At 32.6% G+C, this 27,351-nt stretch overlaps 1 protein-coding gene across 1 annotated transcript in view; it reads right to left on the bottom strand.

Annotated features, from left to right (window-relative positions):
- Positions 1-2,503: 2,503 nt before the first annotated feature.
- LOC149486951 (interference hedgehog-like) overlaps positions 2,504-27,351 on the bottom strand; it is a 47,822-nt gene continuing 22,974 nt past the window's right edge. Inside the window, exons 3-17 of the mRNA XM_089696990.1 lie at positions 26,975-27,210; positions 25,651-25,845; positions 25,039-25,211; positions 23,282-23,486; positions 21,024-21,237; positions 20,139-20,269; positions 18,155-18,242; positions 17,315-17,421; positions 16,066-16,184; positions 13,602-13,758; positions 11,125-11,205; positions 10,426-10,545; positions 9,677-9,860; positions 6,122-6,201; positions 2,504-4,177 (exon numbers count right to left, since the gene is read on the bottom strand). Coding sequence (XP_089553116.1) covers positions 4,058-4,177; positions 6,122-6,201; positions 9,677-9,860; positions 10,426-10,545; positions 11,125-11,205; positions 13,602-13,758; positions 16,066-16,184; positions 17,315-17,421; positions 18,155-18,242; positions 20,139-20,269; positions 21,024-21,237; positions 23,282-23,486; positions 25,039-25,211; positions 25,651-25,845; positions 26,975-27,210 — 2,210 coding nt within the window. The 3' untranslated portion in view covers positions 2,504-4,057. The remainder of the gene's footprint in view (positions 4,178-6,121; positions 6,202-9,676; positions 9,861-10,425; positions 10,546-11,124; positions 11,206-13,601; positions 13,759-16,065; positions 16,185-17,314; positions 17,422-18,154; positions 18,243-20,138; positions 20,270-21,023; positions 21,238-23,281; positions 23,487-25,038; positions 25,212-25,650; positions 25,846-26,974; positions 27,211-27,351) is intronic.

The raw sequence follows: 27,351 nt of genomic DNA, 5'->3' as shown, positions 1-27,351 counted from the left end.
AATATAAATATTTACTTATAGCTTATAAAGCTTGAACTCTAATGCAAAACATTACCAAGTTTTAATCCTACCGTATTTCTAGTAAATTTATTCAACAGTTTAAATTTAATTGGCCAATACATTTTCTAATCTAGTCTGTAAAATATTCCAGAGCTTAAGAGCTAAACCCCAGTCTCACATTTTATTTTAAACTATTTATTTAGTGCGGTGGGAACCACGTACTAAAATAATGTATGTAAAATAGTGAGAGAATAATATACTTGGGTACTTTAAAAATGAAGTTGATCTACAAACAATAAGATAGTACTTTTTTCAGGGGCAAGATTTTAAATACAGTTTTTTTGAACAGGAGTAAGAGACATCACTGCGTAATCCCTGCCAAAGTATCGTATGACAATATTTCAATTCTTTCGATATTTATCTCTAATTTGCCTGTACCTAAGCTACAAAACCCAATAGAGCGGTACATCAAAATTAATTTAGTTCAAATGAGTCCTCAATCTTTGTCTCCTGTCGGACACCTGGAGCGGCGCCGATTTGGCAGAACGCCATACAATCCTACGAGCTACGGCTACAATCCCACGAAGAATTGTTCGACAGCTAGATATTAATCGCCTATTATATCCTTGTACCTAATTACGCAATAAATTGGAGGGTATAATAAAACACATTTATTATTGTAATTATTTATTTCATCGTGTATTGTTTGTAGATAGGTAATAAAACACATTTGTTATTGTAATCATTTATTTTACTGTACATAGTGTATGTAGTTTGTAGGTAAGGCGTTAGCAAGTATTTACTGATGTGATTCAATGTAAACATCGGTAGATTGCAACTAAGCGATGAATGATGATGTGTGTGTGATGATATGTGCGAGTTAATGAACCAGATTTCGCTTATTCTTGGAGAGAAATTGAATTTGTATTAAAATGTGATTAATAAAAAATCTTTATACTTAATATCTAGCGTTAATGTGAACTGAAGAAGAATAACTAAAAATATCAATTACCTATGTAGTAACTTTTACACATATATTGCGTCTTTATACACGTATATTAGTAATCCATTATTTTTTTAAACTAAAATGCCAATAAATTTAATAATATTAAGTACCATCTGCTAGTTGTAAAGCAAAAGATATAGTCTAAACATGAATTATTAAAAAAAATCACATTTTATTTACGAAAAACCTGCAAAATATCCAAAAATACATTGAATACAGTAAACAATGAGTTAGTAAACACGTACTTATCGTTCGGTAATGTATTCCAAACTTATTACGTCATTCAAGGAATTCATGGAAACTTTTTCTATAGACTCCCGATAACTTTTATTGAGAATATCGAGTTGGAATTTCACTTGGTAACGCCTCGAATACATTTCAGTGTAATAGATTTAAAAATGAGTTCTCTCATTTATTGTTTTAATGAGTTTCCAAGTTATCACAGAATTATATTAAATACGATTTTTATGTCTGTTTTTTGTATTCGTTATTATGTATTATAAGACAGTATCAATTTTTTTACCTGAAATATTAAGCTTCAGAAATGTTACTTTTAAAGCAATTTTAAAGTGTTGAAAAATAATAACGTTTCACAATTTCATTCACTCAAGTTGAAAACTCTTGATATCGTATGGAAATGAATACTCCACTCCTAGTGTTAAAATCTATCAGTTCGAGTTTTTTTCAGTAGGAATAGTTACATAGCTATTATTTATACTTTATTCATAATCAGAGTTAATTTACTTAAATATACTACCCTCAACACCTCAGGTATATAACACATAAGTTGAAATCTGACGGTATTATCCTCTACTATGTTAAATTTAATTGTCGAAGTAATAAATTGTTAGCAAAATATCATACTATTTTATTCTTTTTAATAAATATAAAAATCATAATTCAACTTATTTTGTTCAAAATAATAAAACACATCAGTCTGTAGTATTTTTTAATACACGTATATTGTATAATGTTACTTTTTCAAAGTATACAAAATTGCATTGACAAAATATTGTTAAGTCCATTTAAGTGATTCTCTTAACAAACTAAATTTAATTTAGTCGAGTCGTAGTCCTAAAAAATCAAAATTTGAAAGTTAAAATGAAATGAAATATTTTAGCTCTTTTTGTATTGAAATTCAAATAGTCTTTATTAAATAACTTTAAAAGTCTAAATGAATGACTACTTTTACTTAGTTGGAATACCATAAATTCTTTTTGTAAAAACTTTGTAATCAATGTTTTACTAATCACCTTGTTTTTCAGGTCAAATAAATAAATCTAAAGCGAACGAAACAGACCAAAATTAATTTATTGGTAAATGTAATTAGTGCCTTATTAATTATTTTAAAGTATTAAGATATCTCGTTCGCATAAATTCATTAAAAATATCGTAATAATATGATGAATTTTTACGAAACTTTTACCCGCGAATTTTATACTTCTTTCCTTCCGTATTTATATGCAAAACGAACTCAATTAACAAATTAAATGCGTAACAGATAAACGAGTTTTAATAAAAGTAATAGTGAATTTTTGTTAAGTATTATCCAGGCATTCACGACTAAATTAAATTTAGTGTAAAAGAAACACATTACAAATATGTTTTTATTAAAATCCTCGTCACAACCGTTTATTTTCATTGTTCAAAGCATTCATGAAAACACAAATAAATGCAACAAAACGGCATCGGCCATTTTTATTAAGTACCCTGCCAACTTAATCTAATTGCATTAACTTAAAGTAAAAATGAAGTTCAAGCAAACGAAAGCATTCATACAAATTTTGAGCACTGTTAAATGCATTTTGACTATTTAGTATAAATTATTTGTGAATGATACTTTTTACACAAGAACATTAGCCGATATGATGAACTACATAGAAGCCATGGCAAGCGGAGTTTAAAATGTCGTGGTTAACAAAAATTCGCTTGGTGAATGGTGCTTTTATATTCCCGATTCATATTGATATTATTGATAAATGTGAGGCTAATAGTAATTGTGGAGTTGAACATAATATCGAATAAAACAAAGAAACCGGAGCCCGAGGCAGCAATGCAACAATCATTGATAGCAACTCTGAATCGCGCAAGCGAAATTTTTTCGCTACAGGGCATATATACAACTTTCCGACATCTTCCATCGGGGCCTTACCGGCCGGCCAGTCGAGTTGACTGGTCGAGGAGTTATTCGAAGGAGGAATTCTACCTTCCTCCAACACCAATACATCCAAATGTCGAGTGTTTAAACATTTTGCAGTACGGTCGGATCGGTATGTAGTCGCAAAATCTGATGTCAACTTCAGCAAAATTCGTTTTTTTTACCGTGTCTAGAAACTGAATGCATGTGTGAACTCATTCATTGAAATACTGATACCACTAAACCGAGTCCTGCAAAAACTGATACGGTAGGTAAACACTCGACACTGTGTGAACGTACCGTTAGAGAATATAATATTTTCCAATACATTTTTCTTGAATCTAAATCACCAACAATTATTTTTATATGAAAAATTTTTAAGTTTCCATATAATTTGCGTCGACCGCAGCTGTCGAGAATGCGCTATGAAATGAGCATCGATAAATCACATTCTACCATTTACTACCATTTTTTTATATTTAAACTGGGAATGTAGCTTAAAACTAAATTCAGATCTAAGCATTTACAATATAAATAAACGACTTAGCTTAACAAATACAGTTAAATAGCCTGGCACTTACACTTCAGTTAAAAATTAGGGTATTTTGAAATTTTTTAAAAAGCCTGTAAATGTCATACACTCTTAGGTATTTTTCGGTTAATTTTGGATATAAAGTTATATAACATATTATTTATGTCAGGCTTGATTTCTTAATACTAGTCAGAACATAAAATTATCTAAAATTAAATAAATGCTACACCACTGCATCCACACTTTAACTAGAAATAAATATATTTTTATTTTTGTACTGTCAAAATCCGTGCACTATCACATATACACTCGAAAACTACTATAGCTACCAAAATGGTAGATTTTTTATTGCAGTCTTGTTCGATTGGAATTTATTTATACTCTATACGTATTGTCGTGAAGGTCCATTTTTTCTTGAATGCGGTAATGTGTCGTCACTGCTCGTGTTGTTGCCGCAGTTGTTGTTGTGAAGGAACGACATTTCCACTCCTGCGTCTCCACCCTGGAAAAATGTTAAATGTATATTTATTTATAACAAACTGTGCCCCGCGGTTTTACCCGCATAGCTCTTCTATTCTTTTTAACGTGGTGTTGTATACAATTTAAACATGTGTTCTGTTGATTTGTCGGTCTTAGCGTTGGATGCAATTATTTGCAGGATAGGTGAAATAGATCCTTTTGCACTGTATCACTCCTATCTTGCAATGCTGTGATATAAAATTCAAAAACTTAGTTTAATAAGTGTAATTTTTAAGTATAAATAACATAATATTATATAAAATTATTCTTATAACTACACTATATGCCAATGTCTTTTATTATTATGTATTAAATAAAAAGTGACTAAAATTGAAATGTTTATTTTTTTCTTTCAGTATATTTCCCCACCCCAAGTAAGTTAACCGATTGAGATTGTATTTGAAAAGGACAACCTTTCAATTTAACCCAACGTTGCATATTAGGAAATGTATTACTCGTTTATCCTAAACTAAACTACAACGTTGAATATTTCTTCTAAACTAGGCTAGAAGCTAGAACCAATAACATTTGAATGAATGCAAAATTAAAAGAATGAATATGTAGAGGGCTATATCTATGTATTTAAATACATATTATAATATGTATATTATAAACAGAGATATTTTATAGATAATCCGCATGTTTTCAATTAATAATTAGCAAAACTCAATTAACATAAACCTATAACGTTTTAAAATCGGCAAGCATGTATCTCACAACAAATCACATTCACAACCAATAATACGTAATCCCTAATTACGTAGTCTGTATAAATACACGCCCGTATGTAAATTTAGCATATTTCATCGATATATTTGGAAGTAAAAAGTAATTATTATATGGCAAACTTTATAAATCACTACATAGTATAAAACAAAGTCGCTTTCTCTGTCCCTATGTTCCTTGTGTCTATAATCTATATGTCTATTAAACTACGCAACGGATTTTGATGCGTTAATAGATAGAGTAATTCAAGAGGAAGGTATTTCTTTATAATTTATTAGGTTGAAGAGAAAGCGGGCGAAGCCAGGGGCGGAAAGCTAGTATACTTATATAAAGAAAATGTAAGATAAGTGCTTTCACCTCGGAGCTACATTGCTTGATGCATAAAATAGCGCAGCATTATTAAATATTAAAAACCATTAAGCAAATGCTAGTTTTATAGTAAACTAAATTTAATAAACAAGTTAAAGTATTTATGAGTAGTACCACTTTAAAATAAGATCGCTTAGCAACATGAGATTTTATCCTCTCTAACTTTATAGTTATTTATATATTAAAACTGTTTATAAATCCAGAATTGGGAACCCTTTAAACTTAATGAATAAATTCTGAAATAACATAATTGAATAGTTTGAATAATTAAAATTATTCCACTTTAAAGTTGGCAAAGTTGGCAACCCTAAGTTTAGTTCGCTCACATATTGAAATCAGAAATAATTATTCTATCTCATTTTGTAACATATCATACAAGGAATTAATAACACAAATCAGAATAAAGTCAACATATTAAAAGTACACTGCGTGATCAATTTGAGGTTATTGTTTTCATACTCCCTATATTCGTATTGGCTCTTTGAAATCCTTCATATTAATAAATAATTACTCTTTTTGATCGTTTGGAATTTACGTAATGTTAATTAAATTTTGCGCCAAAAGCCCAAGTTTGGCTGATTCTAATAACTTTTTTTTTATATTATTTTTTATGTATTTAAATCGACCAAATAAATATACACAAATTAAAAGAAGCCAAAACTTAATACATACAAAACATCACAGTTCGATATTCCCGACAAAAGGTCTAAGAAATACCAAAAATGAAACTTTATTTTTTACTTTTAACAAAAACTCCAACATTTTTAATCAATTGACAACCCTAAGTATAATTTATTTAAAATTGTCCCACTACATAATACATTGGTCTCACCTCAGAGTGCATCGGGTTGGCCGTAATGGTGATGGGCACTTTGGCCGCGATGTACCCGCCCTCGCCGGATCCCTTCTCCTCTGTAAATAACATGAGCTTTCAATTTTTGCCGGATTTTGTGATTTTTGAAGTGAAAACTTCTTTAGCGGCGTTGAGCTTTTTCTGTAATGGGTATAAAATCTTAAACTCGCGTCAGGACACGTGACCTGATCGAAAAAGCGTAAGACGGATGGATATCAAACATGCTCAACGTTAATAATCAAGTTTTCACTTCTGCCGGCACTCCCCCAGTGCAACCCGTCTTTTTTTTTGAAGTTAAACTTCTTTATCGGGGTTGGAAAAAAATTTAGTGTAACATTTTTTCGTTACGCGTGGCATTTTTCCGTTACGCGCCATCTTGTTCTTATCCCTACTACGCGTGATTCTACGTATTTCTGTCAAGTTGCATATAGTAAATTATTTTTTGAAAAATAAGGTTATAAAGAAGTTTCACTTCTTACGTGTGTTGTGTACACCAGTACACGCACACATTTTTTTTGCAGGTAACATTTAGATAAGGTGATCTGTAATGCAGGCCTTCTGTCGGTAAGTAGATAGTCTTTTGAATCCATAAGATTGAAATTGCAAAAATAATTCTATGTACCTTTGTCTGTTTTCACGACTAACTCTGTGATTCAAATTTCTGACACACATATGGAATTAATTTTTGCTTAAGGTAGACTTCATTGCAGCATGATTAAATATGTTAATTAGTGTGTTAGTGAAAAAAATACGTAGCAAAGCATAGCTTGAATAAAAGATGTAACTGTAACGTCGCGACTAACCTACTTCCATTACACAAAAAGAACGAACTGCTAAAAGAAACACTGCATTACTATGTTGTGTGCTCTGCTCTGGAGCAAAACTAAAGATCGCAGTTCTCTTATCAGATTTTAGAGTATAAAGCGCTTCCGAGGCTCGCACATAATAGACCGGGAGATACTGACACAAAATTTCGAGTCATTTGTAACAAGGATGGCGGTTCTACAGGGGTCTTAGTACGCAATGACAAAAAGAAAAATGATGGTGTGAACGCTGGTACCGGTGGCTTAGTCGCGTGGGCGTTTGTCGAACTCGTCGGAAAAATAGCGAAAGTCAAACGATTTGTAACACAAAAATTTTAGAATTTACCGATAGCCCATAAAAAAGGAGTAGGCGGTAGTGTCATGCCATACTTTTCCGGTGTGACTTACAGCCCGCCATACCGATGCGAATGTGTTGATTTAAATAAAACAATCTTTCAACCATTTGTACCAGGCTAACTTTTGCACAGGTAACTATCGTCGTGCAGCCATTTACGAAAATCGCCATGCCATACTTTTCGGACGATTCCAAATGGTCGCCATACCGCCGAAAATCTGCAAAAAATTTTTATTTCGCCAAACTTTTTGTATCAGTATTGCATTTGGATTTTTGGAGAGTATTTGATAAAATGTGACCATTATTATATTTGCCATACTTCTAGTAGGGGGAAAAAGTGCTGTCATACTTGAAAACTTAATTTATTATTAATTTATATAAGTGAAGATTTCCAACACATAGATCTTTGAAATTTTGTATTTATATTTGTTGATCCTCAAACTTACAGGAAAAATAAGTGCCATACTGTTACAAATCGTTTGACTTTCGCTATTTTCCGACGAGTTCGACTAACGCCCACGCGACTAAGCCGCCGGTACCAGCGTTCACGCCATCGTTTTTCTTTTTGTCATTGCGTACTAAGACCCCTGTAGAACCGCCATCCTGTTACAAATGACTCGAAATTTTGTGTCAGTATCTCCCGGTCTATAAAACTTAGAATGATAATGAAATGTTATTGCCACGTGGTGGTCGTTAAGCACACAATCTCGGGCTCGAATAAAACGGCCAGAGGGAAGAAGACGGATAGTGGCAACCTCGAATAAAACTTAACCTTATTACCGTCGAGTTGACACTTTATAGCATCTATTTTTGTTAGCTTTACGAGCGATAAGCATACTCAATACGAGTGCTTGTTTACTTTATAGCCCATTGTATCCGAATAATATAAAAATAACGCAACGGGAAATGAGAATCTGTATCGTCGGTCATAACATTCGTTCTGGAATACTCTCATTCGTTTATTATTCGTTCAATCGTTCAGTTATCGGCGCGCATTTTTTACAGCTGGCATTTATTACACTTTATTCCGTTCCTTTATCCATTCATTTACTAAGCGAGTTAATATTTTACATAAACAAATAGCGGCGTTCAGGTAATTTATAAGCCCAGACAGGGTTTATTAGCGCTGTATTAGATGAATAGAGTAAATGCATAGTTTGTTAGAATTTAATGTTGTTTCTTATATTTTTCAGTAAACCACGGTACGAGGTAAAGCTGGTATTTTCATTAGAACAAGCTCCTTGAATTAATAACGGGATAATATACACAAACATTAGCTTTTTGGATAAATGAACACTACCTGTAAGTCGCCCAAAGCTCTTCAGCTTATTTAACTACTTCAAAATAATATTATTTTTAAAAGTATAGCATGAAAATTAGTTCGAACGCGCGGCACAAAGTAGACCCCCTTAATTTTAACGTTCTATTACGACAATTGTTAGCTCAGCTACGCAGTACAGAGAGAGCAATAACGTAAAAACATAAACATAACTACAACGACTATTGTAATAAAAGTTTCGTATATTTCCCTAATATAGAACATTTTGATCCATAACTGTTTAAGAACAAACGAATTCATCGAAACCAAATATAAAATGGGTGTTAATTAACCTAAACAGTACACGAAGAAACCTTTTCTCTTAAAACAAAACTCTTTTGACTTGATGAAACTTTAGCAGTTGAGCATTTCGCAAAAGATTTCACAGGCATAACACAGACGATTACTGTCGATGCCGAATTAAAACGAAAATGCAATGTGGAACACCGAGCGGGGTTAACAAACAAAATGTTTCAGTTAAAACCGCAGCTAACATTTTGTGGGCTCATTTTTAGACGTTTCAAAGGAAATGTGCACAATTTGTAAATAACAGTCGTACTGTAGTTGTATTGTAGTTCGGGCAGTTATCAAATGTGGCGGCGGTTAGCGTAACGACACTTTGTACATTTGCACGAATGTAATTATATCGTTGGCAAGATAAAGGATAATTTTAAGACGGGCTCGTGTAGTTTTGATAAAGCGCGTTTGTGAAGTTGTAAGTTGAATGTGTTTATGGTGCTCATTAGCTATATTAGTTCTGTAGAAGTAGACGTGACTGAGTATTGTTCGTGTTGATTTTAGACATTATGCTTTTAAAGTTTCTGCCAAGGTTTCTGCCGCCTATCGTTATCACTTCGTCATATTGGCATTGTAAAATATTAATAATATTATTTTTATTATTAATATTATACCTAATTGGCAAGTTGGTGTGAAAGGGATACAAGAACATACAGGCGTCATTCAACGTCATATTTTCTTATTACAAGTTAATGTTAATACTGAAATCTCCAGTGTATTAGATATAAGCTTCTTGTACATATGTATAGAGCAATACTCACTAGCAGGGTGCCTCCGACTCCGCTTGCACAGCAGCAGCGTAGCAGCGAGCACGAGCAGCAAAGCAGCAGCCCCTAGGGCTCCGCCCGCGGTCACCAGTGTGCGGCTCTCGGGCTTCGCGTCCGCGGGGGCTGGGGTGCTGCTGCTGCTGTTCTCGGATGACGCGGAACGTTGGGTTTTGGCCACCTGGTTTGTGAATAAAATTTAAAGAAATGAAAATAGAAAAAATAAATAATCTTTTTATGACAAAAAAATGGTTGTTTGTAAAGTAGGTTTACAATCGAGATGTTTACGTGATAACATAATGCAGTGGCAGCGCTCGAGATGAGACGGGAGGTCGGTCCGTCTCTCTCTCGTTATACCTGCGATCGCGCTCGTGAGGTTTTGGTGTGACACAAGTTTCTGAACATGTCACCCGACTAAAACGATTTTAAAAACGTTATCACGTCAAAAAACGCAATTGGATCTAGAAATTAAACACTTGTTAATGATTAATTTCATTGTTTGCCCCGGCATTACTCCCCGTGACCACCCTTTAAAGTATTCAAAACTTTGAGATAAATAATATAATAGAATACATCGCATTTAAAAACCATAAAAAGTCTTTTCTAAATTTAATGTAAGTAGTAATAATTACTCCCGTAAAATCAAAAAAGAAAAAATACATTCTTTATGTATTTATTTTTGGGAATTGCAATATAAGAAAGAGAAGAAGATTATATTTTAATACACCATATAAAATTATACTTACAAGTATAGCACTAAAGTCAGACGGCGCTTGCGCAGAATACGCCTGCAGTTTCAACTCGTACGCTGTATCGGGCGCCAAATGCGCTAATGACACGCTACGCGCTGATCCAGCTACTGTCACCTGGGAATTGTGAATCTTATTGTATTGCGATAGGGTGTATTTTTGATTGTGCTTTTTTAACGTTTGAATGGTATTAAATTATAGTGATGTTGAACTTTATTGCATTGTGACAGGGTGTGTTTTTGATTGTCATTTTTTTTTACAATCTTATTAGTGTCAGATGAGAGTGAAGTTGAGCTTTATTGCGTTGTTATTTGGGTATCATTGCATTTTTTGACACTATACCTATGATAAGATGATAGTGAAATTGAAATTTATTGTATTATTAAAATAATATAAATTTTTATTAGATTTTGTTACAATGTGGCAAGCTACTGTCACCTGATAGAGAACTTGAACCTTATTGTTTTTACACTAGGGTGTGTTTTTGATTGTATAACATATGTTTTAACTTTAACAAGCTCAAGTACATTATTAGGTGATAGCCGCATTATAACAAGCCAACATACTACGTAATAAAACAAATCATCATCCCTAATACACGTTTAACTTCACTCCACGAAACCCGCTCATTATTCTCTATCAAGTAAATCGAGTTAACAATAAAAAGGGTCGTTTAAAGCCCAACATTTATATTACCTTTTCGTATGCTCCGGCGGAGGAAACAGCTCGGAAGTACACGTAGAAGCCTTCCGCCTCCACGCCGCCCTCACTTGACCACTGGACAAAGGAACTTGCTCATTTTGGACAAATCTAATCTTTATTTTGCTCGTATATGATAAGTAAGGTACCTACTTTTTTTAATCACATAATATACTAAGTACCGTTGTAAATGGCAAATTGGATTTCCGAAAGATATAAACTTACAAAATTGAAATTAAACAGATAGGATAAAAACAATAAGCATCATGTTATTTTTAGCTTTCTGAGGGAAAATTTAACTGGATTTCTTGACAAATTTACCTATATCCAAGATTAAATATTTTAACTGTTAATTTAACCTACAATATAATCAAGATTTGAAATACTATACATAATATAGTAATACTACCTAATATTAATTATTTACAAATATCCGGAATACGGATATTAGCTGAAAACTCAATTTCCTTCTCCTTAAAGTACCCCCTTGTCGGGAAGTACTTATGGAATAACACTATGCATTTAGTGTTATACTTAATTTAATAACTTTATAAAAAATGGACAAATAAAATGTATTGAGTAGCTAAATTCCGAAGAATTATAAAATACGGAGAAATTTTATAAGATAGAAAGATAAACAGTAAGGTTTCTTTCCGAACAACTTTTAAAAGAAGCTGGGTTGGACAGTCTTCTCTAACTGATATTATAATAGTTTGTAAGCCTCGATGAATAGGGGACTTTAAGAATTATTGATCTGATTTAAATTGTGCCATTCTATGAGCTAGCCTTATGTTATTTAAAATTATATATTTTTTTTAATGTTGATGATTTGTGACTATTATCTGTGTATTTTTACGACGTTTCTAACAGGTAATTTACCAGAATTATCAAAAAACATTTTTACAAAATTTTTAGCTATATGATGTGTGTGTGTGTGTGTGGCTCACACTTTATTTATTTAGGTATTACCTAAATATTTCGTATTATAATAATGTAATACAAACACCGTTTTAGAATTAACGAGTCCCTTTCCCTCTTATTATTCCCTTGTTTGTAGTTAAGTTTAAATAAATTTAGATTAAACCTGTATAATTGTTCAAGATCATACGACCCACTTTAACTAGAAACTGTGAATCACTTAACCTAACTACGGATTCCCTTGTTGCCATGTATTTATAGATTAAACCAGACTGTTAGCTTGTAGCAATAGCAGCAAAATGTACCTTAAATTTTAACGAATAAGGTCGAATATAGCATGCAAATAATTTAAATAATCTCAGAATTTCAGAAAACTACGGTTTAACTACATTATTGGACACTCGATTCTTAATATGAATAAGCTTATTGTGTTTGAAAATGGACTTTATTATTATGCATATAAGGTTATGGTTATGCAATAATATGAGAATTTTAATGACTTTTCCTTTTTCTGTAGCAACGTACTCTTCTTGTGATTTAAAGATTTAAAAGAACTCCAAATGACCGTATTCATATTCGAATATCAAAAGGGCAATATAAAAGTTATCGGTACTTTAAAATCATATTTTAATGGATTGTCCAGTTTCATTTGGCATAAATTATATTTGGCTGTTTATTCAATAAATTGGATTTGATTAAACTGCAAAGCCGGATTGTCTAAACATTTTGCACTCCCAGGGCATATTATGACGGCTAACACTATCCAATTAGGTTATTTGCTGCGCTGCTACAAACTTATCAAAGTCTTATCAGAGTGTTAGTGGAACTTGGCGCTAAGCTTCGTATTAGTTTTAATCTAATATATAAGTTTTTTACTACATATTTAACGATACTGCCCACTGTTTGCACGTGTGTGATGGTAGAACGTGATGTTTTTTTAAGAACACTTATCTAAATAGTTTTTCATTTTATGTAATTGCGAAAATAATAGATTGCATATTGATTTTCATCCTACTTATTTGTTTTCCAACTCACTGACCCACTCCTGTATGGAGTGAGGTGATAACACCGTCACTTTGTTGTGAATCACGATGTAAATAAAGAGTTGGTAGTCTTAGTTTTGGAAACCTTTGAATCGGTACCACCTTTTTCCCCATTTTTATTCACTCAGAATCAAAAGAAAATGTTTAGAATATGATAATGCCTTGTCGAGTATCCCACATGTGAATACACTACACAATACGTTTTTATATCGTTTTTATATAACGCAGCTATGCAGAACCTATGAGTTTTTACAGTGTTTTACCTTTCACTTAATCTGAATATTTGTATAGAGTGATGGGATAAAGCCGTCCTATTAAACAGGTGCTGGTGAATATACGGCGACTACACAGAACCTTTGCCTGGTAGAAATCGCTTAGTAGCGATAAGGCCGCCTTTTTAGCTTTATAACATATTGTCTGTTTCTTTTTTTTACATGTATTTACTTGGTGCTGAATAAAGTGTATTTATTATTATTTATTATGTGAGTATGTTAGTGTGTTTTTACCACTCACCGTCCAATTCAACTGTATAGAGTGAGGTGACAATGCAGTCGCTTTATCCAAAGCGGGAGCTCGAGGGCCGCGACTTGCACCGCGCTGTAAGTAGAACTTGCTGCTGCTGCGGCCGAGTTTGTTGTCTTGGTTCGAGTATACTGCCGCTATACGGAACCTGTGAGTTAGTTGACCATGTTTTTATTTAATGAATATGGTAAAAAAAAAGACGTATGGCACTCGGGGACTGCCGCGGTAAAGCTATTGCATGCTATGCCTTTAAGCCACACCTCCGCGCCCGTCGGAGTGGGGAGCGTGAGGTTTTTCGTTACGGATTCGGTCCCCGCGCTCAAGGCCGCGATAGAAGCTATGCAATAGCTTAAAAATGGGTGAGTTAGTAGGTACATTTGTATTGATACAGTATGGTCGAACTTGCTACTATTGATGCCAATCTTATTATTATGCGTGGTATATTAGAACCAGGCCCTGTTCGAATATACCGCGGCATAGAATCTATGACTTTTTTGCAACTATTGAAAAAGCTGTTGTAAAATGTAAAAAATAGCAATTTTTAATCAAAGTTTATCAACTATTGCTTTAAATTTAAACATAATTAAATAATAATCTGATCTGTCTAATCTGTCTGTCTTCTATTTCTATAAATTTCTATTGTATTGTATTCTATTATATCTGTATGTTTGTATTCTTTTTTATAATCACATATTTTTCTTTTGTATTTTGACTTGAATTGTGTTAATAATAATTTTGTATTGTATAGCATAGTGGTGCTTTGGCATGACTGCAAGCCACTATGCTCTTGAAATAAATAAATAAATAAGAGCCAATTTAAAATACAAACAAACAAAACAGACATGCGTGATTAATATTTCAATTTTAATGAGATGAAAAGTTTAAAGCATATTAATTCATGACATCGTATCATTGAAAATTATTCACAACGAAAAATACGATGCATTATAATCCTTATTATATCATCGTTATTCATATGAAAGCGCTTACATTAAACGATTTAATAATGCAACGGATAAATTAAATAAATTCAATCAACACAAGTTTTAAACAAACACAAATCAGTTATTACATTTTCGGCAACCATAATCGGGTTAAAATCAATAATATCATTTAAATTATTCATAGGCCAGTGCGCTAAATATATTACTTACATACAATCAAATTGTAACTGATCGACATCTGTATATTTACGTATCAAGTATCAATAATTGAATTCGATATCGACTAGAAAAAATAATGTGAAGAATCAAGGAGCGTGTTAAATCTTATACACAACTTATTATTTACCAAATTCACTACTAAAAACCTCACTAAACTTTATGATTGTATAGTATGTATTGAAGTTCTGACCTATTATACGTTACTCGTTTTAACTCGATTTAATAGGCAAAATATTATAAAAGTTTGTAAACTGTTACTAAAATAAAGTACATCCTGAGTTTATTAGGTACATCTTAATTCATACAATGTTTCCATAGGTACATGTTTATTTTTCTAAACAAAACCTTGGCAACTCACTAGTGTTATAAAACTATTTGTATCGTGCTTACGAAACAGAGTTAGTTTGGTCAATACATCAGTTTGATATAATGTGCGACCGCGGAACAAATAACCGGTGCATACAATAGAATTAAATTTGCCCAAAATGTTGCAATATGCGTCTAAATTTAACGTACAAATTTTAGATAATAATTTAATTTGTATCATAAAACATTTGAACGGCTGCGGTGTAGTTTAGTTTTGTGTGAATAAATTGTGTTGTTTTTTATTAGGTATAAATTTTGCGATAGAAGATGTCTTTATTCTAATAATATTATAAACGCGAAAGTTTGAATGTTTGGTACTCTTTCACAAAAAAACTACTGGAAGCATTTGGAAGCACTTTACAGTAATACATAATAAAAATAATACATGTGCTATACAAATACTTAATTTTAAACTGGGTGAAACTGCGCGGCAAAGCTAGTATATAATATTTTATAGGCTATCAAATCCAGACCAATTAATAAAACACAAAACTAATTTAACATATAACATTAAATTAAATATTCTTAACCTTTAAGGTGCTTTTCCACGAATGTGTAGCGAAGAATGTGTTTGTAAAAACTTTTCTTATCGCTTCATTTAGTTTGAAGTTTGAAGCGTTTATCTTTCAAAGCGATATTATTGGTTACTAGCTTACCGCCCGCGGCTTCGCCCGCTTTGCCTAAAACCTAATAAATTATATACTAAAACTTACCTCTTGAATCACTCTATCTATTAAAAAAAAACACATCAAAATCCGTTGCGTAGTTTTAAAGATTTAATCATACAAAGGGACATAGGGACAGAGAAAGCGACTTTGTTTTATACTATGTAGTGATTGATAAACACATTCCCCTCTACACATCCTCGAACATTATTAGTGGAAAAGCAGCCTAATAACCTTAACAAAAATTATAAATCTACTTACTTGTAATATCTATCGGGTAGTAAACCATCGATTTCATACGAATGTATGTAAGCCGGAATATCGTAGTTAGCTGTGTGCCACTGCGCTCCAGAGGAATTACTTGCTTCACGGTATTGGACCTAAAGTAATGAAAATAAAATAAATTACATGTTAGGTATTATTAGTAAACGTCATTCAATTGTTTAAAAGAGAATTGGTTAGGTGAAATTCGTTAATGACGTAAAAAAAAAGGAAAAAATATTTATTGATGATTACACATTACAAAATTTTACACAATAACAAAGACATGACGGTCGACTAAACTAGGTACTAGACCTGTGCTATAGTCGATCGACGCTTTCCACTCCATATGACTTAATGCCAGCTTTATAACGCATATTTTATGTGAAATTGTGTTTGTGTGTGTGTGTATGTATTTATTGATATACGTATAATATTTTTTTTATATAACATTTTTCGTTGACGCTTCGCTCTAATTCAATGCTGACTAAACTAGTAGACATATCAAAAATTACTCAACGGAGAAAAGTAGCTATTTTGATGAAAACAAAAAATGTTGCTTTCTGCATTTCTATCTAAACGTTATCGAACTCAGTTATCATATAGCAAATAATCTCTGTAGGTTTGCCTATTGTGTAGCGTACTGGTCTCTGGATTTAGGGTGGCGAAAGAAGACGAAAGTAAACTTGCGCGTATATAGTTTAATGATCAAAATTACAAAGTGCGTTTAGACTATTAATTTTTGCGAGGGAGTGCTGCCTGCTCGGCGGTTGCGTGGCAAGGCGAAGTCGTAGAGGACAGTGGTAGGGTCATCCGCGGCCAATCGCACGGCGCCGCGACGTGACGCCGCGATGACGCAGTAGCAACGCTCCGTTCCGCACGATTTTGTTGCGGCAACATATTGATATTATTAACTCGTTCAAAAGACAATTTATAATACTAATATTGATAATCCTGTACCTATGAGATTTATAACAAGCTGTGCGCCGCGGTTTGACCCCCAGTACTCCGCTCCTGTTTATCTTAGCGTGATGATATACAGCCTATAACCTTCCTCGATAAATGGGCTATCTAACATCGAAATAATTTTTCAAATCGGACCAGTAGTTCCTGAGATAGCGCGTTCAAACAAACAAACAAACTCCTCAGCTTTATAATATGTATTAATAATTTATAATATAATTATATAGAAGATAACACTTTTATGCCTTAAAAAACTTACAATATTAATATAAATAAGCTTGATTACCTTATAGAACTGTATGGGCAGGCCGTGGTTGGAGTGCGACCAGGAAACCATGACGCTTTCGTCCGACAGACGCGTCACGTTCGGACGGGATGGCGCTATTAGCACCGCTATATCAATAATTATTCATTTTATATACGTTATATTTTAAAATTATTATTAAAAAATGCCAGTGTATTTTTGAAGTGAAACTTCTTTGGAGTAAAATTTCAAGGTCGCGTCATGGCAATACCGTCACGTCATGGAGTAAGGCGACGATTTTGATATCTTTGAATGTTGCCAAGGAAGTTTCATTTACAGAAGTTACACTTCAAAACCTTTGTCAATCTCTAGCTCCGTCTCTAGACACATAGAAAGACAGACAAACATATAAGTAGATAATATAGTCATATAACCATTACAAACATATGTTTGCAAAACTAATCAATTTAATTCAGTATACGGTACCTACAACTGTGTTATCAATTTTTCCATACGAATTTTATATTATTGTGTTATGTTAAATTTAGATTTGGACAAAGCAGCTATCAATCAACATTCGTAGCGATTAAAATCTTCCCAAACGTATTTCAAACGATATTTTAAACATCAGATTTTACAATTAAATGTTCAATTTCCATTTTAAATCTTTTACATTAACAAAAAAGCTTATTTAAACAGCCAATTATGTAATAAAGGATACAGACGAAAATATCAAATTGTGACTTTTTATAAATTTTGATGCAAATATTTGTTGTGCTCGTCTTACACAAATTTCCATTACATATATACTTTGTATTTCCCTTTATACTATAAAATCTTGTTTCTGGTATAATTTTATTATGATCGTATTATTGTATTTACCTTTATGTTTCCGTAAGTTCTTACGGCTGTGTCGTTTCGGAGGTTGCGATGGTATGTGCATTGTTTTGGGCATTTCCGCTGAATAGTCCTGTAACAATAGATATAGGTTTAGGTACAGTTCATTCATACATACTCAATAAAGAATAATTTTAATTGGTTTCAAATATTGTTCAACAAGATTACTTGTCAAGTTGAATGGTCTATTAAATATTTTAAGAAATAAAAATTTTAAACTTAATTAGCGTGATAACAAAAAGTGTAACGGACGACGCGGACGAAACGCTATCAAATATGTCGATTTATTCTATAGCACATTTGTGAAACTCTACCACATGCTAATTAAATATATTAACGAGCTAGCTATATACTAAAAACCAATCCAATACATCTATTAAAAATACGAATATTCAACCGCTGCGTAGTTTTACAGATCTAAGCAAACAGACTTATACACAAATAATGATGATACGGTAAATGTATATTTATTCATATATATTTTTATTGAATAGTAACTCATAATAATAATTGTACTTATAACAATTGTACTTATAATATAGTATTATAAGTACAATTGTACTTATAATATAGTTATTCATTATAATAAGTTTCCTAACTTTAATTTTAGAACATGTTTCTCGGGAATACTTTTAGCTAAATGACTGCGCCCAACGGCAACATAATGTTAAACGACATTCCATTTTTGTCGAAATAAACCATTTTCTTTTGTTTAATTTGAGAAAAATAACATTCAAGGACTAGACATGTAATTAATTGTATGTATTATTGGGTAATCTTTTCGTTTCTTATAATAATTCTCTTTAAAAAAATGCTCTACTGAAGTTATTAAATTAAGAAATAAGAATTAGAGCTACAATTTGAGACAAGTCGTACGCTAAAAATAAAATAATGATTGAATTGTAATAAAATATTTTCAATCTAGAAAATGCTGAAATTTGTCTCGTCAAAAGTGAAAAGCTATAAACTTTTAGAGCATATAAAACTTACCTTGCCACATTATTTTAAATGTACGTTGTAACAGTGACATTTTAACTGCGGTTGTTTCCATACACAAGAGATTGTCTTCCACTCCGTAGAATGATTATAATAAATAAAAATAAATATGTAATGTCGTGGGCTGAATACGTGTTTAGAGTATTTTGATGAAAGTATAATGTAAAATGTTAGATTAAGGGTAAATGATGTAGATGTTCCTCTTAAGTCTTAATTGGTGTATTTGATTTATTAGTATGTAATTATTGTATGAATAGCTGTAAGGAATCAGAAATAAATAAATAAATGTTCTCTATAGTGTGAGTGTTCCGACACTTACTCTTATACTTGCAAAAATATTGCAAGTATAAGTGTGAAAAATATCGCATGTGTTAGTGTGAGTGTGAGTTTTATTGTAAGTGTCAGTACTGACTCCGTGTGAGTATTATATATTATGAAACAATAATAACATACATATAATAATACTTACACTCACACTTGTTGCAAGTGTGCTCGAGTATTATTTCAAGTGTAAGTACAAGAGTGAATAATATAACAATTATTGTGTTTGAGTATTATTGGAAGTTTATATTGTGAGTTATCATATAATAATACTTACACTCACACTAGTTGCAAGTGTGAGAGTATTATTTCAAGTGTAAGTACAAGAGTGAATAATATAACAATTATTGTGTTTGAGTATTATTGGAAGTTTATATTGTGAGTTATCATATAATAATACTTACACTCACACTAGTTGCAAGTGTGAGAGTATTATTTCAAGTGTAAGTACAAGTGTGAATAATATAACAATTATAGTGTTTGAGTATTATTGCAAGTTTATATTGTGAGATATCATATAATAATATTTACACTCACACTTGTTGCAAGTGTGAGAGTATTATTTCAAGAGTAAGTACAAGCGTGAATAATACATATAACAATTATTGTGTTTGAGTATTACTGAAAGTTTATATTGTGAGTTGTCACTCACCGCATCAGATATTTGCACAGGTACGACAGTAAGCATGGCGGCGTCATATGCACAACCGAGCGCATTGCACGCGATACATTGCACGATGCCCGCGTGACGCTTTTCAGCACGCTCCATGTATAATTCTGAGTCTGTATGGAAAATTAGAATATAAAATTTATATTCATGGTTTATTGGAAATAGAAAAGTTTAAAATTTTTAAGTAGCGAGAAAATTTAACACTACTTTAATACAGATAAAGCAAACAAACATAGATAACATTTAAAAATTCAGTGCAATAGAAGAATTTCGTTTTCTCGAAAACTTGTGAATACCACTTTGAGCATTATTTTATAGAAAGTATCGTGAAAGTATTGTATAAAAATATACACATTTTTTAATAATTACAAATATAACGTAAATATAATTTATAATAATAAACAGTAGGTAACGTATTAATTTCACATTATCCAAAATGATAATACTAATTGCAGTGCGATCAAAAATATCAACGATATTATGAAGCATTAGGCAATAAGTGGTGAAATCTTGCGTTCTGAAATAAGAACGCGAGGTTTAATGCACCATAGGTCGCTTATGGTTAACATATACCACTTCGTGTATTCAGCAGTATATAATCCGTTCCCTCTAACCAAGAAGCTTATATCTAATACACTGGAGATTTCAGTATGAACATTAACTTGTAATAAGAAAATATGACGTTGAATGACGCCTGTTATGTTTTTTTATCCCTTTCACACCTAACTGGGCAAGTGGGTGTGAAAGGGATAAAAAACATACAGGCGTCATTCAACGTCATATTTTCTTATTACAAGTTAATGTTCATACTGAAATCTCCAGTGTATTAGATATAAGCTTCTTGCCTCTAACCCACTCCTTACTTACCAGTAGTATGAACTCCTTTCCCACTAACAATCTGCGCGTTCAACAACCAATGCACAGTAGGTGCTGGCTGTCCATACAACCTGCCACACGCCACTCTAGCACTGGCCCCTTCAGACGCGTTCACACTACCCACAGAACCCTCCCAGTGTGGTGGCTGGAGGGCTATGGCTTTCCATGATCGACGGATGCCGTTCGCTGAACAGGAGTAAATGCCCTAAATAGAAGAGAAAAATAAGGTGAAATTTTTAGAAATGCTTAAAAACTGGTCAAAAAATATGGCACAATTGATATATTGAGTAAAAGGCACATTCATAATACATATTATAAATACCGCCGATCCACTCACATTGTACAACACCTAGTTAAAAAGTGTTAACGTAAAGGTTACCTCAAACTTCTTATCTCAAAATGCAAAAAATAAAGAAAATAATAGAATCCATATGAAAAGGTTTCTATCGTCAAATCAAATTCAATTCTATATCAAATTCTTTTGACTCATAGAAAGCTACTAAAATTCAAAAGTTTTAATAAATATAGCTTATACGAATATACATCCAGTCGTCTCTATTTTATGTTCACATTTTCTATGACATAGATCAAGTACGAAGAAATGTTATACACTATTGATACAATTTCATTGAATATCCTTTAGGAAAAATCTCATGTTCGTATTTGCCAACATTTCAACTATATTACATAGAAGATACGAACTACTCCACATAATAAATAAATTACAGTTATCCGGCAGTAACTACTTCCATTTTATCGAAAGCATAAGTTAATCTAATCTAGTCTGTATTGAAAATGATGGCCTAACTTCTGAGGAGTTCAAGCGATATGAGCTGATCTGTGATTCCGCATCGAATCAATACTAAACAGAACTTCAAGACCTCTTCGGTATAATGGTTACTGAACTTTTACAAGGACGTGACTATAGATAAGAAAACATTAATTTTAGTACCTAAGATATTTGCCTTACAACTTATTGTTAAAAGACGAAAGACAATTAATTAGTATTTAGAAATAATTTTAAAGCAAATTCATAATCCAATTTCACGTAAACATGCTATTACACATTCCCAAAAGGGACCTTTAAAAATATTTGTTAAATAAGCACAAATAATTACAGCATGGAAATATACGCGCATAAATCACAGCTTAAAAGGTATAAGCCATTTACGCATCCCATTATAAGAAAGTCCCTCCATCCTTAAATTAATTACAGTCACAACGTTTCAAATCCCTGAAATAATGTCATCAAATGTGGAACGTTGCAATCGTTTAAATCCGCTTAGAGCGAAATGTCAAGTGCTCGCAATACGAGTAAATAAAGACATGCTCCGAAATCGGCTTAAATCTTCCACGCGCTGAGAAATCTTGAGTTTCCTTATGAGGAAGTTATTATTGGGATTAGGAAATATCGTCGAAAACTTGTTTAGTGCCTGCTACAGCGCGCATTGGGTGAGGTACATCGAGCAAGTAATACCACTGTATGCTAGAGATCATGCCGTAGCAATTGGCCAGATCGACGACTTATTAGAAAAGAACTTTTCCTGTACCAAAGTTCTTTGCACTTTCTAGAAGTTTATTTTGTTGAATGTTAGAGAAAAAATTTGTCGAATAGAGAGTTTTACGACCAACAAACTTCCGTTTACAGACAAATTAGTATCAAATTATTCATTCGCATATCGCATTCAAAATAGACCTCATAAATTTCATTCCTTTTTCGTTTCTTCCAACTTAGAGAAGTCGTAAACCTACGTCACACTATGTGAAGTGCCTACAGGGTCTTTCAAAATCGATCCCATTCAATTGTCACATGTAGATAATTTAAGTATAAGTTCGACGAAATAAAGTGGGTGTTTAAATTGTACATAAACGAAAATGCGATACAAATAATATTATGAAATTGTACAAACACAACAGCATTAAATACAATGACGAGAAGCTTTAAAACTCTTGTTATACAAAATAAAAATAACGAAATAACATTTCTAAGGTTTATGAAATCATTCGCGCAAAGCAAAGTATAAAAGTACCCGAAAATTTCACAAGAAATATTTAAGAGGGCTTTATTCCTGTCAGTAAAACACGTGTCTTGACATTTTGCCTTAATATCGCCCGCGAGTTCTTCTGTTACCTACGTGATAAATGGAGTAATATATATTTCGTCACTGGGCCTCGTGACTTGGTCCACGTGCTTTAAAATTTCATAAAGAACTGGATTACAAGAGAAAATAAAAGGGGAAAATTCTTACCTCGTTTTCTGAGGTAAAAGGAGAAATGGTTAGGGCATGTTCATGTCTTTTCGGTAAGCTTGGTGAGCCTTCTTTAGTCCAGGTGACTTTAGGAGGAGGTGTTCCAACTACTCCGCACCATAATCGTAGAGATTCGTCCGGTCGAACTGGCATTGTTAATACATCGTTATCTTTTGTACCGACGTAGTCTTCTGTCTCTAGAAACCTGTGGAATATTGCATTATTGGATAATCTGTATAAATGTAGAAATCTATTAGTCCAAAAAGGATATAAATTTTTTCTCATACTTATTGACCAACACACTAAAAATACAAAATCAGGTTGGTAAATACGATAAACTCAAAATCAAATAGTTATTTATTCAATTAGACGTCTTCTAGAAGCACTTTTGAATCGCCATAATATAGTTTTACCACCGATTCTTAAAGCAGCATTTTACCTGTTTTTACAAGAAGGAAGTCTGTAGTCAATTTGTATAATATAAAATTGGACAAATCACGATAGCAGCACTCTTTAACACAATTGATTAATTATATAAATCGATACCGAACAATATATTTTACAAATACAAAAAGATTCACTTATTCCTTGATGCCCTGTTTATTGTTAAGTAATACTACAGACCAAGAGGAAAACTATGTTTTGGATAAACATAAACAAAGTTCCCATTATGTGTTCCAATTTCCCGTAAGCTTATTTCGCAATAGAATCCTTTCAGGAAGATCAACACTTTATGTTTAATTTATTAGATGGTCACTAAGCTAGCGTAAATGAAAACAAACAAAATTGGACCCTCAATTTTTGGAGATGAAGTCTTTATAAAGGATATGACACGGTATTTTCTAAGCTTGTTATACGTATTATAACATATAGTACCGAAATTTACCTGTTTCCTTCCTAATATAGCCGTTAGTCTGTCAGTCTGCCTGTTTTAGTTGACAGCTGTCTTATCATTTAAAATATATCTAAAGAATTATACGTATTATAACATATATTCTCCTACCTTATCAGATATTAACTCATGCTAATAAAAATATTAATAAAAAAACTCTCTGAGAACGTCTTGACCTTGACGTGGAATTCTTAGAAAAATTCTACAACTTGCCAACAAGAAATAACTTTTGCTGAAATATATTTTACCGACGCAATTTGCAGGTGCTTTGATGTATGGCGACAAAATTCTAAAACATCGAGCATCAAGTTGATATTTTTATATGAAAATCTGATCATCCCTAAGAAAACACGTCACAATAATCTTTTTAAGCAAATTAGTATGCAGGTCACCTCGGGTAAAGCTATTACCGACGCTCATAAACACTTACTATCCCGCAGTTCACGGCGTTTGCGAAACATAACATTTAGATAAAATAAGTGATAATAATAAAAACGTTATTGAATGTCCTGTAAATTACCCCAATGTATAAGACAATTGGGAATGAATTTCAATGCCCTAAGTTTCATATACATAATGATGTCAAATATCACATTTTTACATATGTATTTGTTTAAATATAAATGTGATTTAATAAAATGATTCAAAAATAAATAACCACTTGTTATATTTTTAAAAGTCTGTTTGTGTGTATAGTGTATGAGTGAGTGCGATTTGTCTTGCGTGTGTATGTGTGTGTGAGTAATCTTGCGCGTATTGACGTACGAATGTTTTTGTGAAGAGATTGTGTTTAAGATGTATATGTATGTGGGTGCGTGTGTTATGGCTTGTTACATTTTCATCATTTGATCTTTCCACAACTCACCTAACCCCACCATTGCCCTCATGCTGTACCCTCAAGTAGGTCCTCTCAGGCAGGTCCACACTTTGCCCATTCAACTCATTTGTGGCTGTACATCCGTATGTACCATCGTCAGATGATGTCGCGTTGTGGATTACGAGTACTCCGTAGGGAGTGTCTAACTGCTTCCTTGGACCCTAAGAATTTTGGACAGTCAGTTCTAACTCTAGTTGTCTAATAATGAATTCGTAATATGTTCGATAATATGTGTCGGTGAGTCGGTAGATGTAGAATGTTATTTTGCTCAAATATAAAGTATCTAATAAGATGGTATAAAATAGACACTTCGACGGTATAGAATAACAATAAAAAGAAATTAAAACAAAAGAAAAAAATCTATCCATATATAAATATTAAACGTAAGTACTGAAAGAACAAAATTGTATGGATCAATCAAGTGCAATTTTGTCTTTAATTTTTATCTAAACGTTTAAATTCAGAATATAAGTACAAACGTTAATGTTTAGCAATTTTTGACAAAATAGATACAAATGAATTATTAACACATCAAACAAAAACAATTGCACAATTAAATTGCAGTTCATGAAGAATCATTACATAATAAATTATTAATACCTTTCCATTTTCTTTCCACCAGGTCAGAACAGCGGGCGGTTCGGATATCGGCTCCTTGCAATGCAACACAACCGTGTTGTAAAGAGGCGCTGTTATCACACGCTTTTCTGCTGTATTCTGGCTCAAATCTATCCTGGCTATTGAAAGCTTCGCAGGTATTGAGACCAGACTTATCGCGCCGTACCACACCACGCACTAAAAATAATTTATATCATTAATGAGGGAATTAAATCGTATCTACTGGTTATTCTGATCGTAATAATTTTTAAATTTGGGAATGTTCAATTATGCCTCAGTCATAGACGAAAATCATAACGAGAAAAAAACACAGCTGTTATGTGCTAAACAGTAAAGTGATTTATTTTTCAGCTACAAAATTTCACGAAATCAAAAAAAAAATAACGCTCACAAAATTTATGTGTAGATAGCAGAAATAGATAGAACAGAATAGCAAAACTTTTTATTAATTGGATAGAATTCAAAAACGTAGCAACACAATGAAAATATTCCGGAAATATCTGGAAGCGTCAGCTTTTAAATTAGAAAAAGGAAAAGTGTATATCTAGCAAAAAGTTTGCACATAATTGGAACTATAAGCGAACCCGTTGCTAGACTATATAAAATGAATATCGTGTTCGGGAAAAATTGGAAAATTCTACCTACATCCCGACTTAAAAGGATTCTTTATTGGAACCAGTAACCTGAGTTCGGTTTCAATTCGGACATTCCTGTCATCGTTCTGGCGGACAATCGATCGAATGGACATCACAAGCAATCGGTGGCTTCGGTCAATAACTTACACAGACGCTTATATTGGCTACACATTTAATATCTCAGCTGAGACAAAGTTTGGAATGCATAGCTTCGAAGTGCTCTATCTAAAATTGCGAAATTGCCCGTTGTGATCACAATAGCATTTAATCATATTTTATATCAAAACTATGAACTTACAATAAATAACCTGACATATAACAGTTCTTAATATAACCTTAATTAAAAAATTAGAAATAGTTTGACACTAGTTCCTAATTAGCCTGGTTTGAATCAAAAGAGTATTATTTAGCTGGCGTCTATTTTCAACTAAGCATTTATAATTCGACGCCAATGATCTCATATGAAATATGTGACCTAGATAAATTGTAAGGGTCTTTAAATGAGAAGGATTACATAAACTATTCAATATGAAGCGTAATTATCAAACGAAAATAGCACAAGCTTTAATACTTATATTACTTGGTTTTATAATTTACTGTCCAAACAATTTTCGGGAGCTCGGGGATTCAGAAAAATTCATCAATATATAGGAAAATGCAATCAAACTAACCTGATAAAACCCATCTGGTGTATCGTCCTTAACTTCGACCACTAGTTTAGTAGCTATACTGTCCTTATCGCTGGTGCCAGCTACCTCCTTCCAATGGCTCCAGTCGCTATCGCTAGCTGGTCTCCACCTCCACTGCAGCCGTTCACCAGGAACACGCACTGCACATTCGAAGGTCACCTCGTCTCCAACGGGAGCTGTCACCGACTCTGGGTATTTCGTGAATTCCATTTCGATTTCTGAAATGGTTGAAAATATGGTGTAAATTGTGTAAGAAATAAAATTGCATGGTCTGTTCTGGGTGGTCTTTAGCTTATCTATGAATTTGCATTATTTTATACAAATAACTTTCGGTAGAGTTTTTTTAGCAATAAGATTAA

The sequence above is a fragment of the Colias philodice genome, chromosome 7 (assembly GCF_061535455.1).
Source record: "Colias philodice isolate Cphi_HAF_F1 chromosome 7, ilColPhil1 Martin Lab GWU primary, whole genome shotgun sequence".
NCBI lineage: Eukaryota > Metazoa > Arthropoda > Insecta > Lepidoptera > Pieridae > Colias > Colias philodice.
Note: the sequence above shows the minus strand (reverse complement) of the source record. Positions and strands in the feature narration are given on the sequence as shown.